This window comes from Nipponia nippon, unplaced genomic scaffold, assembly GCF_047370975.1.
Source record: "Nipponia nippon isolate SJK-2023a ecotype South Korea unplaced genomic scaffold, ASM4737097v1 scaffold_4, whole genome shotgun sequence".
Classification (NCBI taxonomy): Eukaryota; Metazoa; Chordata; class Aves; order Pelecaniformes; family Threskiornithidae; genus Nipponia; species Nipponia nippon.
Window position 1 is genome coordinate 46,508,923 of NW_028262358.1, and position 12,757 is coordinate 46,521,679.

Below are 12,757 nucleotides of genomic sequence, written 5' to 3' on the forward strand. Positions count from 1 at the left end.
TCACCTCTCCTTCTGTTCTTTCTTCTTTTTCTTAAGAGAATCACCTTTATGTTCCTGTTTTTAAAGATACATATTTTAAACGGAAAAGGAACAGAGCATCTTGGCTAAACAACCATCTGCACACAAAACACACAGTAGCCTTTGCTTCACAGAGCAGCAGGCGTTTAAAGCAGGGTGGGAGACCTTCTGGCAGGCCAAGTGACGCAACGCATGATGGAGGCACTGCTAGGAGTGCCCAGAGCCCTTCCTGTCACCTCATGGAAAGTACAGCCCTCTCATGACCAACACGCTGCCTCTGCCACGTGAGGAGGCACAAATCCAGGAACACAAGGGGAGAGAGGCTTGCTTCTTGGGCATGCGACAGATCCTTGGGTCAAAAGATGGACTTGCTACCAGGCAGGTGTGCCTAGTCGCCTGACTGAGCGTACCTGTCAAACGACAGGGTGCAATTGTGTTTGGTCATGCACTGGATGCGCTTTGAGCCGCGTGACAGAGGAGGAGAAGCAGGTCCCCTGGGAAAGAGGGCAGCAGAGCAATTACCCGCCCCGCAGCCTGCTCCCACTGACATGAGAGGACACCGTGGAGTAGGCTTGGAGCCAGATGGGCCGTGCTAAAGGATGGATGCAACAGGAACCTCACCCTTGCTTTAAGTAATGATTAAGATCCTAGATGGAATTGTGCTGATATAAAACCAGCTGAAGATCCGGCTCTCTGTGATTAGACAACATGCAACAAACTTTAATTGAACGCCATTTTTTTTTTTCCCTTAAGAGGCAAGGAAAAAAAACCCTGCTGATTTTGTGTCATCAGTCTATCAGCCTCAAAGGATGAGGCAGTGAAACCCACCACAATGTAAGCCTAACTCTGTGCCCTTCATACTGCACGCAACCAGCTTTTACTGACGAAATTAGCCCTGCTGGAGCCAGGAACCCACTCCATGGGGAGCAGTGGGTGTCAGGCTCGGGCACTCCTCCTGCGCCTGAGGCGCTATCTGTCAGGTTTTTGGGCTAGCTTTCACATGCTGCCTTTTTACACAGAACATTTCACACAAACCTTTCCCTTATCATCATCCTTTGCTGTTTTTTTCTCTTTCATTTTCTCTTGGTAGGTCTTGTAGTTCACGTGTTCCTTTTTGGGGGGCTGCAATAAAGATTGGGAGGGATACCACTGATGAAATTTTCAAATAGGTTCAAAACATATTCACATACTTGCATGGAAAATATTTTTCAGGTGGTGGTGGTGAAACATTAGAAATGGTTTATTTCCTTTTGGGTGAGAGGAAGGGACTTAAGGGATGCAAGGTAGACACATAGAAACCGTATCTTTCTTGGTGGAGACAGTAGAGAGGGATGTTTATGCTCTATATCAGTCCTACAAGGTTTCCACATACACTCTGAGCTAGAAAGAAAACCTGTACCCCTCCCCACTCCCCAAAAAAGACCTAGAAAATTATTTTTTTTCTTTTACACTACTGATGACAAATAAAACTGAAAAGTTTTCTCCATCTTTAACTCACTGGGGGAGCGAAGCTTTAAAAAGTAAGCCCCTCCCTCCAACAATTTACTTCTGAATGGTCTGATTAAAAATTAGGAAATGTTGTTTTCTATCCCAATCAGTCTCATCTCATGTAAACAACATCCCCGATAACACAACCATACTAATTTTGCAAATGTCTACAGAAAATAGACAAGACAGAATAGACAATGTAAAAGTAAGAATGAAGTGGGAGAAGGATCAGGGTAGTGTTTTAAAGAAGTAGTGCCAACCCCCCCCCGAGTGTTTTTTACCACTTTCCTGCACTGTAACAGCTGGGTGAGCATCCAGCACAAACCAAGCGGCAATTACCTTGGCTCCCAGCATGATAGCACGCTCCTGTTCCCATATGCGTTGATCCTGCTTCTTGTAGCCAGTGATTCCAAACTTGTGCACTTCCAAACGAGCCTGAAACATTACAGAAAATTGCAAGCATTTCATAATTTGTCCAACCTGTTGTAAAAGAACGCTCGACAGACGACAACGAAGTCATACTCCCAAAGAAACCTGGGCTAATACCTGAAATCAGCGTGCTATACAATAAAACTAACTGACTTTGGAGCTACACTGCAGAACAGTTAACCACTGTCCATCTAATCTCTGAATGGTGAGGACTGTCATGGGGACAATTTCTGATTCTCCTCATTTCACATAAAACAACACATGGAATGGATCTCCTCTATATGAAAATGAATCACGTTGTGCTGCACAAAGAACAACAACGAAATGTGCTACGCACAGTGCCCAACATTTCCAGAGCATCCTCATTCCTTGGCTGAGGAGCACTTAACCAGTGAGAAACGCAGATGGGCAGATGGTGAAGTAGTTTGACAACCTACACACGTATAGTCGACACTACACAAGAACACCCTGGCAAAACCAGTGCTGAATTTATAGTCTTTTTAAAGGCAGTGGTTAAATCCCCACTGTCCTCAGCAGTATGGAGCTTCACACAGCGTCTCCAGTGAGAGATTTCACTGGATCACAGCACATCTCTGAGCAAAGATCAGGCACATAAAACAACTTGCAGAGATCTGTAAACGAACCAGTATCTCAGAAGGCCAATGCTACTCATGCTCATATAAGAACAGATGAGAACAAAAAGATAAATGGAAAAAAGTCATCTGCTGTTTCAAAAACAGATGCCAATATGCTTTTTTTTCCCCCTTCCACATGAGGTCAGAAAGTCAAGATTAACACCGTGGGCCTGAAAGAGCTATGCTATACATTACGGGTACCCACGTAGCTTTACACAGCTAACATACAGTGATCCTCCTCAAATTCTCATTAAAAGATCAGAAAGAAAGGCCACAGAGTTGTAACACACCTCTCTTCCCACAGAGCAGCTGACAACAGCCAGCATGCTCCTCCTTTGGCACGGCACACAGCCAAAATTACCTATTAGGAAACCCTCACCTACAAGAAAGAACCTTTTCTGGAAGCGTTTCTCATCACTCCCATCGTAGCTTTCCCAAGCATATAAATACACACACCTGCACACTAAAATATTGAGATTCGATAGGTCCCACTGACTTACTTTTTCAAAGTTAAATTCTTGTTCGTTCGCATTTTTCTCTTTGTCCACTATTTTGGTCTATAAACAAAATAAAACATTTTGAATTAATATAACAAGTAACACCAGTTTAAATGGTCATTGTGATGGGTTTTTTGGAAAGCAATAAAATGTAAAATGGGTTGTAGGGAAGAGTATACAGCTTTCCAGCAGTATCTTTTTCTAGTTTTATTACCTGGATTCATTAAAAGAGACTGTCTCAATGGCATTTTTAATATGTAGATATTATAGGGTCTTACTGGAACAACCTTGCACAATTTATAGGGTACCATTCTAGCACAGAGCATATAGCTTTGTCCGGCATTTTCTTGCCTGGATCATCTGCTACACCTTACAAAAAAATTCATAATTCAGAAAGATATTAATAGCTGCAATTAATTTTTATACTTTCAAGTATAAATTACATTTTATAGGAGAAAAACTGCCACACGTGAGCTACTTGTCATGCCTATTTCCATTTCCAAATCCATACCAAATTGCTAATGCAGGACAGGACGTGAACTTTAAGTCATTTTGTTTGAGACAGAGAGTGCAGTGATAATGGTGCACGTACCGATAGCTGGCAGCAACATACAGAACAAGCTTAATTCGTAACTGCATGGACATATATTAGTATACATATCCAGCTTAACTAATGCAAGAGAAACAACTCTGAAGGAAGCACTGTCAGCAAACGGCAGACCCCACTTCACGCTGTTTAAAGAAACTACTTGCTCAAAATGAGATCAGCGAAAACGACATCTTTTCTGCTCCATGATTTACACGGAGACTTTCCATCAGCAGTTCTCAGTTTGGAGGGGAACTCTCCAGGGGGGACAGATTGTATCCTAGGAAGAAAAAGAAGTGCAAAATCCCCAGGGAGAGCTCCATACCTGTTTGCTACGGGAGTGTCCCACATGGGACACTTCAGAGCAGTAACAAATCTCCCAGGGTTATTTTGATTTGTGTCCGACTCCAGATTTCAGGGAGGACGTGCTGAATCACCTCTCTGAGCGGATGCTCTGCCCGCTCCCACACGTGCTGATGCAGGCAGGCAGCACTGGCAGGGAAACTGCGCTCTGTTCAAGAGTAGCATCCCCTTTTCTTTCCCTGTTTACTCTCAAGGGCGCTCTATCCCCTCTGAGGAAGCAGGAGTAATACGTGTGTATTTAAACCGAAACGGAATACGTTTAACACATTTCTTTTTCGCATCTCCAGGATGTTAGGTTACGCTGAGTCACAGGTTCGGGTCCCAGGGTTACGTCAGGGCTTCCTTCTGCATCTGCAAACCCAAACTTGTCTCAACTCTGCAAAAGCTTCGATATAAAATTGTCCATTTCAACCACAAATAAACCTGGTTATTTTCAGAGCGTTTTACTAACAAGCCTAACACCAGTCTTTTCAGAAAAAAAAATTAAATTGTAAAAAACATAAGAAAATAAATATCTAGGGCAATTTTTAGAGGAAAACATGCTGGAAAAAGCACAAAAGTTTATGGATTCAACAAACGACTTGGTCAGTCTCTTGAACTTCCCGATTCCAAGCAATCAAACCCCAGATGCTACTAAGTCTCCCTGAATTCAAGACAGCCACGTGTTGGCCCATCAGAGCTTATTTTAGAACTGGGCTTCTGATGTTATGGACATAAACACAACTCAAAGAAAACAACCAGAGAACCTCCAAGATCTAGAGACCAAGCAGCAAGCAAGGGACTCTCTGCTCGGCGTGGAAAGCAGCTCTGCTCCCAGCCAAGCCTAACCCGGGCCTCTCTGTCGAAGCAACCCAGCTACAGTTTTGGGCAGCACAAGGCAATTTAGCACCCACAAACCAAACCAGAGGACCGAGATCTAACGCTGTCACGCCTTCCCCCACCGACCTCCCCCACCGGCCCTCCAAGACGCAGGCTGCACCCTACCTGGCCGCTGCCGGCGGGCGCCACCGGGGGGCTGGGCCGCTCCTTCTTCTTCCTCCCGCGGAACACGACCACCTCCACGGCCGGCGGCGCGGCGCTGGGGGGCGGCGGGGCGGCGGCAGCAGCGTCCAGCTCGGCCCGCAGCTCCCCGAAGAAGTCGCGGGCTCCGCGCCGCCCACTCGCCGCCCCGCCGGTACTGCCCGCCGGCTGCGGTCCTCGGGGCTCCGCCGCCGCCCCTGCGCTCTCCTCGTCGTCCTCCGCAGCGCCCCGAGCGCCAGGCTTCTCACCTGCGGGCCGGAACACGGGCCCCGGATCAGCTGTACGCGGCCGCCATCGCTCCGCTTAAGAGTGAACGCCCAGCCCCCTCCCTACCCCGGCCCCCAGGAAAGGCCGCGGTGCCGCCGGCCTCGGCGCAGCGCCCAGCCCGGCCGCGCTCCCCGCCGCCGGCAGCCCGCGGCACGGCCGCGCTCACCCACCCAGGTCGTAGAGAGCGTCGAGCACCGCCTCCAGCCGGCGGCGTGGCTCCCGCGACCCCATGGCGGCCGCGGGGCGGCGGGAGGAAGGACGTTTGATCCCCAGCGGCTCCCGTCGCCCCCAAGATGGCGCCGCCCATCGCGCGGTGCCCCCGCCCTCCCCCGCGCCCGCCGCAGCGCACCGGGCAGCCGAGCCGGGGCGGCGCGGGGCCATGGCCGCCGCGGGAGGCGGCGGCGGGCGTGAGGCCACCGCGACGGGGTAGGGCGGGCGAGCGGGGCGCGGGGCGGCGCGGCGGAGCTCGCAGGACCATGGCGGCGGCGGCAGCGGCAGCAGCAGCGGCGCCCGGGCGGGCGCGGCGAGGGGCGCCCATGTACTCGGTAGGTGGCGGGGGAAGGGGGCTGCCCGCCTCAGCCCCGCGCCGCGTCGGTGCCGTTCGCTCTGAAGCGGAGTGACGGCGCTTGGCGCAACCCCCCCGGTTTGGGGCCCGGGGGAAGCGGGGGCCGCGCTCCGGGGGAGGTTTCCGGGGCCTCCGCAGGGCGCGGGTGTGCCGCGCTCGGCTTCCCCCGCTCTACCCGCTTCGCCGGGCGGGGGCTGGCGGCGGCGCGGCCCGGGCGCGGGGGCTCGGGAGGGGACGAGGCCTCTCCCGGGCCCCGGCGGGGGCAGGTCGCGGCCAAGCGGGAACCGGACGTTTCCCCGCACCAGATCACCTTCCCCAGCCGCTGCGGGCCCGGAGCCCGCTTTTCCTACCCGCCTGCTTCCCTGGCACCTGTCGTGTCGGTCGCGACAGTCAAAGCTCCCGATGCCGAGCACCGCTTCTCCCCTCAGATATGCTGTGAAACGGCAGCCGGCTTCAGAAAGGTCGGAGGGGGCTGGGGCTCTTCTCTAGAGAGGTTCTGACCGACAGCCCCGCAAGCAGGCCGGGGGGAGAGGCTGGCCGGGGCCGCAGGCGTCCGAGCACGGGGCCGTCGTGCAGGACAGAAACCTGCCAGCCACGACAGATCCAGCGCTAGTAAATTGTCATGGAGGTGGGGTGGCCAAAGCAGGTTTTCCCGTGTTACGTGGTGGAAATGACTTCGTTGACCTTGTTTTTTCCCTGCAGCTCCTACGCCAGCCTCGGACAAGGAGGTTTGGGTGTGAAGTGCCAAACCTCTCCCCCTACTGGGATTTAGAGGAGGGGGCTGGGGAGAGAGGGAAACAGCTCCTGGTTTCGGCAGGGATTCCCAAACTTCTCTTCTGTGTTTCTTTGGCTGTACGCTGGTATCCCAAGCGCATCATGAGCACTCCCGTTTTACTGCTTTCTGAGGTTATGTAGGAATAGAGAAGTTCCAGGCTCCCGCTGTTTCACTTGTGTACTTCACCAATGTCGCAGTGACTGTGCACATAACTGAATTGTCTGATGTCAAGGTTTCCAACAGCGTATTTTCTATGTGTGTTCTCTACCAGTCAGCAGCTGAAGCTGGAACAACAGCTTGGCTGTAACGTGCAAAAGCGGTGTTTCTCTTCTTTAGTGGTTGGTAAAGTGTGTGTGTTTTGGCTCCCTCATTGCTACTTCGGGACAGGGCTGAAAATACCTGTTGCCATGGAGAGAAATCAGTTGTGCTTCAAATCTGGAAACGTGAAATGAGGAGCAGTTGGCAGAGAGGTGACTTTTGAATTGGGCTGTGGCCTTTGCAAAACTCCGCTCACCAGGGCCGTGTTGGGGAATGGCCGTAGCAGCGCGGTGACTGCTGGTGTGGCTGGTGATACCCGAGTTGAGTGCTGGGTTTCTTTGTTTGGGTTTCGTGTAGTTGCACATTGCAGGATTTAAACTTTGGTAATTGAAATAAAAGTTGCTTAGATTCTCTGAGCAATGACTTGCCACATACTGATCTAAGTAGGTGTATACTTAGAGCCAACTGATATTTTCTGATGCTATTCTGAGCTATCTTTTTTGCTATTACAGGGTATAAGGTTTTTTTTTTCCTGTTATATTTTAATCAAGGGGGTTGATATAAGGTGTCAATGGCAAAAAATGGCTAATACAAACTACTTCCAGTTGTCTTAACAGTTCTTAGCTTATTTGGCTCTTGCAAAACACCAACTGGTTGAAAGCTGTGGAAGAAGAAAGATTGAAAACTGTAATGGTAAACCATACAGGCAAAAAAATCCTGAAAGTTTTATATTAATATGGGTCTGAGTTTAACACCTTGTATAGGATTGTTTTAAAAGCCCCTGGGGAGCCAGTTCTGCAGTTACTGTGGGACAATTCTCTAAACTAAAATAGTGGAGAGACAAGTTTAGAGAATTGCACTAAAGCACTACATCTATCCTTCTTTTAAATACCGGGCAGCCTGTTCCAGTGCCTGACTACCCTTTCGGTGAAGGAGTTTTTCCTAATATCCAACCTAAACTTCCCCTGGCGCAGCTTGAGGCTGTTTCCTCTTGTCCTGTCTGTTGTTACTAGGGAGAAGAGACTGACCCCCACCTCGCTACAACCTCCTTTCAGGTAGTTGTAGAGAGCAATAAGGTCTCCCCTCAGCCTCCTTTTCTCCAGACTAAACAACCCCAGTTCCCTCAGCCGCTCCTCATAAGACTTGTGCTCTAGACCCTTCACCAGCTTCGTTGCCCTTCTCTGGACACGCTCCAGTGCCTCGATGTCCTTCTTGTAGTGAGGGGCCCAAAACTGAACACAGTACTCGAGGTGTGGCCTCACCAGTGCCAAGTACAGGGGCACTATCACCTCCCTGGTCCTGCTGGCCACACTATTCCTGATACAAGCCAGGATGCCATTGGCCCTCTTGGCCACCTGGGCATGCTGCTGGCTCATATACAGCTGGATGTCGACCAACACCCCCAGGTCCTTTTCTGCGAGGCAGCTCTCCAGCCACTCCTCCCCCAGCCTGTAGCATTGCATGGGGTTGTTGTGACCAAAGTGCAGGACCCGGCACTGAGCCTTGTTGAAACTCATAGAATTGGCCTTGGCCCATCGATCCAGCCTGTCCAGGTCCCTCTGCAGGGCCTTCCTACCCTCCAGCAGATTGACACTTCCACCCAACTTGGTGTCATCTGCAAACTTACTGAGGGTGCACTCAATCCCCTCATCCAGATCACTGATAAAGGTATTAAACAGGACCAGCCCCAACACTGAGCCCTGGGGAACACCACTTGTGACCGGCTGCCAACTGGATTTAACTCCATTCACCACTGCTCCTTGGGCCCGGCCATCCAGCCAGTTTTTTACTCAGCGAAGAGTGTGCCTGTCCAAGCCATGAGCAGCCATTTGCTCCAGGAGAATGATCTACTAAATGCTACTGTAGTAGAAGGATGGTATCTGAATTTGACTGTACTGTGTGGGGAAAGGAATGAGAAGGTCAAACATTATGTAGGATTTGTGTTCTCTGACAAAATGAAATTGGCTTTTGATACAGTTGAGGCTTTGAAGGATTTTTTTTGTGGTTCTTAAGTGCAGCTATTCCTGATTTTCCTTTTTTATGTTTTGTTTTGCCAAATTTTATCTTGTGTTGATGAGTGGATAGGAACTAAATGTTTGCTCTTTAAACGTCAGCTGTTTTTGATAGTGTTGCTGATGTGGCTGTGGTCAGCTGGCAGTGAAAACTGACTCCCTCTCCCAAGGTTGAAAACCCAGCCACCGCTGCTTGGCATTTTGCTTATCTGTTCCTGGTGTACTCCCGTGTGTTTGCTGGCCGGGCGTTCTTCTCAACAGCAGAAAAGGTCACTGTAAGAGCCATGAAACAACATGTTTTGTCCTTCATTGTCAGACTGGTTCTGCAGAGGTTGCATATAGGGAGAGGAGGCAGAATGAATGAAAGGGATGCCTGTGCTACCCTTCAAGTGGTGCTGTAAGGGAATACATAAGCATTTTTATTTTATCATCTTCTAATAAATATGCTGATCGTAACCAATACTTTTTTATTTGTGTTTCACAGAGGCTTGTTCCAGTTGCCTTGCTTGTCTGGTGGCTATTGCTGTTGTTTTGAAGTTTAGAGAAATACAATTTCAGTTTTGGAAAGACTGAAGGGTCATTCATACAAGCTGCGGTGTTATAGGAGATAATAGGAGACATCTCTCTCCAGTGCAGGGGATGCCTAGTGACTCAAGAGGAAGAGTTTTGTCACCGAGATTCCTGCAGTGGGATGGATCCACAATTAGTTCTTCACGTGCTGTTTGTTTTCCTGCTTAGCAGTGGTGTTGGTTACTCAGAGGCCGTGCTCTCTTTTTACCTATGTGTGCACCGTACTGCATTTTGGTCTGATAATGATTTTCTTTTTTTGGTTTGTTCCTGCGTGGCTGTGTTTTGCGTACCCTGTGTCCAAGCTTGATGAAAGCAAACACAAATCACCAGGGTCCCAGATGCAACTTAAAGTAGCGGGGATTATTTTTTTGTGTTGATGATTGCGTTTTTATAAAGTCATTCACGGCATTGTCTTCATGTAGCTGTGGGAGTTGGAATTAAAGGTGTTTTAGTTAATACCTATTAATCATGGAGAGGCTGGAGGCAAGACACTTTAGCTTTCAAAGCCCAGGTGTTCTCTTAGCTTCTTCCTGTTAGGCAGAATGAAGTAATGTGGCATAGAGTGATTGGGGATCTTTGCAGCTGGAAATGGTTGAGGTTTTTCGTTGTTTGTTTGTTTGTTTGTTTGTTTTCTTTTTAGGTTCTTTCTATTTGCGGCATTGTTCCAAGCAGGTAACATTTGTTCATGCGCTCAGAATGTGGAATGCAGACATTATAGAAAGCTAAAAAAACCCCCAAAACATTGCAAAAGTATTGCACACGGTTATTTTGGTACTGTAGCCAAGCAGACCACTGAATGGCTCGACACAGTGTCTCATTCTTTATTTGTATGTTCCCAGCAGAAAGAGCTTACGTCAAAGAAAAGAGATGAGTTTGAAGATATCTTGGAGGAAAGACGATTGTCCAGTGACTTGAGATATGCGATGAAATGTTATACTCCTGTGATCTACAAGGGACTTTCACCTTGCAAGCCAAATGCTATTAAAAATGCTGTTCTCCAGTCAGAGCAAGTTCAATATGTTATCAAGCAGGTGAGGCTGGACACTGAGCTGTAAGATGAGGTAGATTGAACACAGCCAAAGTTTGTGTAGCAGGAGGGAAAAAAAGATTATTGCTGACCTTGTCAAACATGATAGCTGTAGTTTGAAAGATGGTCCAATAAATCAGTAACTTGAGTTGTTTTGGCGGGAAAAACAAATACTGATTTACCACGGAGTTGCCACTAAAGCTGTTAGATAGCTTGTTCATGAAATAGTGTTTTGATTTTGCATATATGGCACTTTACCATCTTTACCGTCTAACTTATCCAATGTGCTTGAATTCCTTCCCCCCCGCCCATCCTCGCCACAGAGCAGCATTGTGAAAGACATAAGCATGCTCCTTCTTAGTAGACATTTTTGTACTTTGTGGATGTCTTGTAGGAATTTTATAGGCTAGTGATGTATTTATGAATCAGTCATAAATGCTATATTCCCTAAAATGAGAGTTCTATTTCACAGAGAACTCTTTGAATTAGAAACTGTCTAAGATGTAACCATATTTTTGTTTTAAGATGAAGAGCAGCTACAATTTTGTAATGAATGAAATATTTTATATTCAAACTGGCTCATATTTAACAGTCTTGAAATGACTGAAATAAGAGCGTGTGTTAGTTAGCAGAGTACCGATTTTCAGTATTCATGAAAAATAATTCCAGGCCAACAGAAGTATATAAGATGTTTTGGGTAGTCCTGAGTGAGTGGCTACCATAATATTTTTCTATTTTTTTTTTTAATGTTCAATGTTACCTATGATACATCAAAACTCGTTACGATATCACAAACTAAACCATGTCCTACAAAGTAGTCCTGTTGCCATCAAATTGCGAAGTAATATGAAATAAAAAAGATTGAATCTTCCAACTTCAGAAACAGTAAAACATTTACTGAAAAAATATTTTACGGAGGATTTGACGGAAAGACATTTGTGTGATGTTTTCTTCTGAAGTGCTGCTTTTTTGATGGAAAATTGTTTTGGTGGATATTTTCCCGGCTAGCGTCAAGCAGTTGAAGGGGGTTAGCGGTCCTGCCATTGCGACCTAGTTATCAGCTTTGTGCTAGAGCTTACTGAGTATCTAACTGGGACTATCTTGGGCGATATGCCCAATGATCTACAATTAGTGTGCCTCCTGTCTGGGCAGAGTTTACACAGCTTTACACAGGCATACTACAGTTTGTTCTTGTGACAGATTGCTAGGGTTACTAATGTTCAGTATGTGAAATTAAGTGCATTTGTTTGTTTTAGCTTGCTATATGTGACTGGCCTGTTTTTTTGATTCCTGATTTTTGGAGAGTGAGTGCTTAGCTCTATAGTGGATGTGCACTTAATTTGCACAGGATCAACTGTGTGATAAGCCTTCTGACTTACTGGTGAATGAGAACAGTATCTCTTCCCCTAGTGAATAACGAGAATAATTTTTTGGCTTCCTAAGAGACATTGACTTTCTCAGGCTCAAGTGGAAGCAGTTTTTGGCTTCTTTAAGTGGTTAAAATAATGTTATAGCTACACGTGGAAATATGCAGGATGGATAATGCATTTATTAAAACACAATTGAACGCGTAGATATGATAGTAAGGTGGTATATGGAGGTAGATTGGAGGAGATGGATTTACTCGTATGTCACAAAATAGAAGTAATAGGTAAGCAGTGCTGGCCTCGAAACAGAGGTGTGCTTTTTTGGAGGCTTTTTCTTCTGCCATTCCTCTTCTTTCGTTTTCTGTATTCAATAAAAGGCATGTTCCTCATTCCATAACAATAAAAGACTAACTTTTCAATTAAGTATTTCTAGATTCAAAGTATCAAATAGGAGGGATGACCATTATTTAAGTCCGTTTTAAGCAACTTCAAAAGGGAATGTGCATAGTAACAGAAAAAAGATCATTGATATGCAAAGTTGGTAGAGACAGTGCTTTGTATGCGTTTCAGCTAGCCATTGCCAAAGTAATACATTACAAAGAAATTCAAGCATGATAGGACTGAGGTTCTTCAGCCAAGTGTTAAAATCTAACCCAAATGTACTTCGAAGGCTTACATTGCTAGTATCCCTGCAAACATAGGTTTCATTTTACTAGTCAAAGAAAATTGTACACGGTCTTCTTCAGACCAATAATATAGGAAATGTTCTTTGAACTTAAATCTCCTCTGAAGATGTTACAGGTTAAAACATTCAGATGGTGTGTTTTGGGGGGGAAACTGTTGCACATCCTCCCTCCCCACCATTGACATCTAACCTCAT

General features: G+C 47.0%; 2 protein-coding genes across 4 annotated transcripts in view; one reads left to right on the forward strand and one right to left on the reverse strand.

Moving 5' to 3' along the window:
* Positions 1 to 5,534, reverse strand: FSAF1 (40S small subunit processome assembly factor 1). Its single transcript, XM_087774557.1, has 6 exons — positions 5,474 to 5,534; positions 5,001 to 5,284; positions 3,071 to 3,127; positions 1,846 to 1,941; positions 1,054 to 1,140; positions 1 to 54 (listed from the first exon to the last, which is right to left on the reverse strand). Exons 1-6 carry the CDS (start codon positions 5,532 to 5,534, stop codon positions 1 to 3), a joined length of 639 nt encoding a protein of 212 aa, XP_087630683.1.
* Positions 5,482 to 12,757, forward strand: part of GNPAT (glyceronephosphate O-acyltransferase) — a 23,258-nt gene continuing 15,982 nt past the window's right edge. The window contains exons 1-2 of one of the 3 annotated variants that reach the window (XM_087776152.1): positions 5,482 to 5,848; positions 10,323 to 10,514. In XM_087776152.1, the coding sequence (XP_087632278.1) occupies positions 5,597 to 5,848; positions 10,323 to 10,514 (444 nt within the window). In that variant the 5' untranslated portion in view covers positions 5,482 to 5,596. The remainder of the gene's footprint in view (positions 5,849 to 10,322; positions 10,515 to 12,757) is intronic. The other 2 variants (XM_087776153.1, XM_087776154.1) reach the window with 2 other exon arrangements.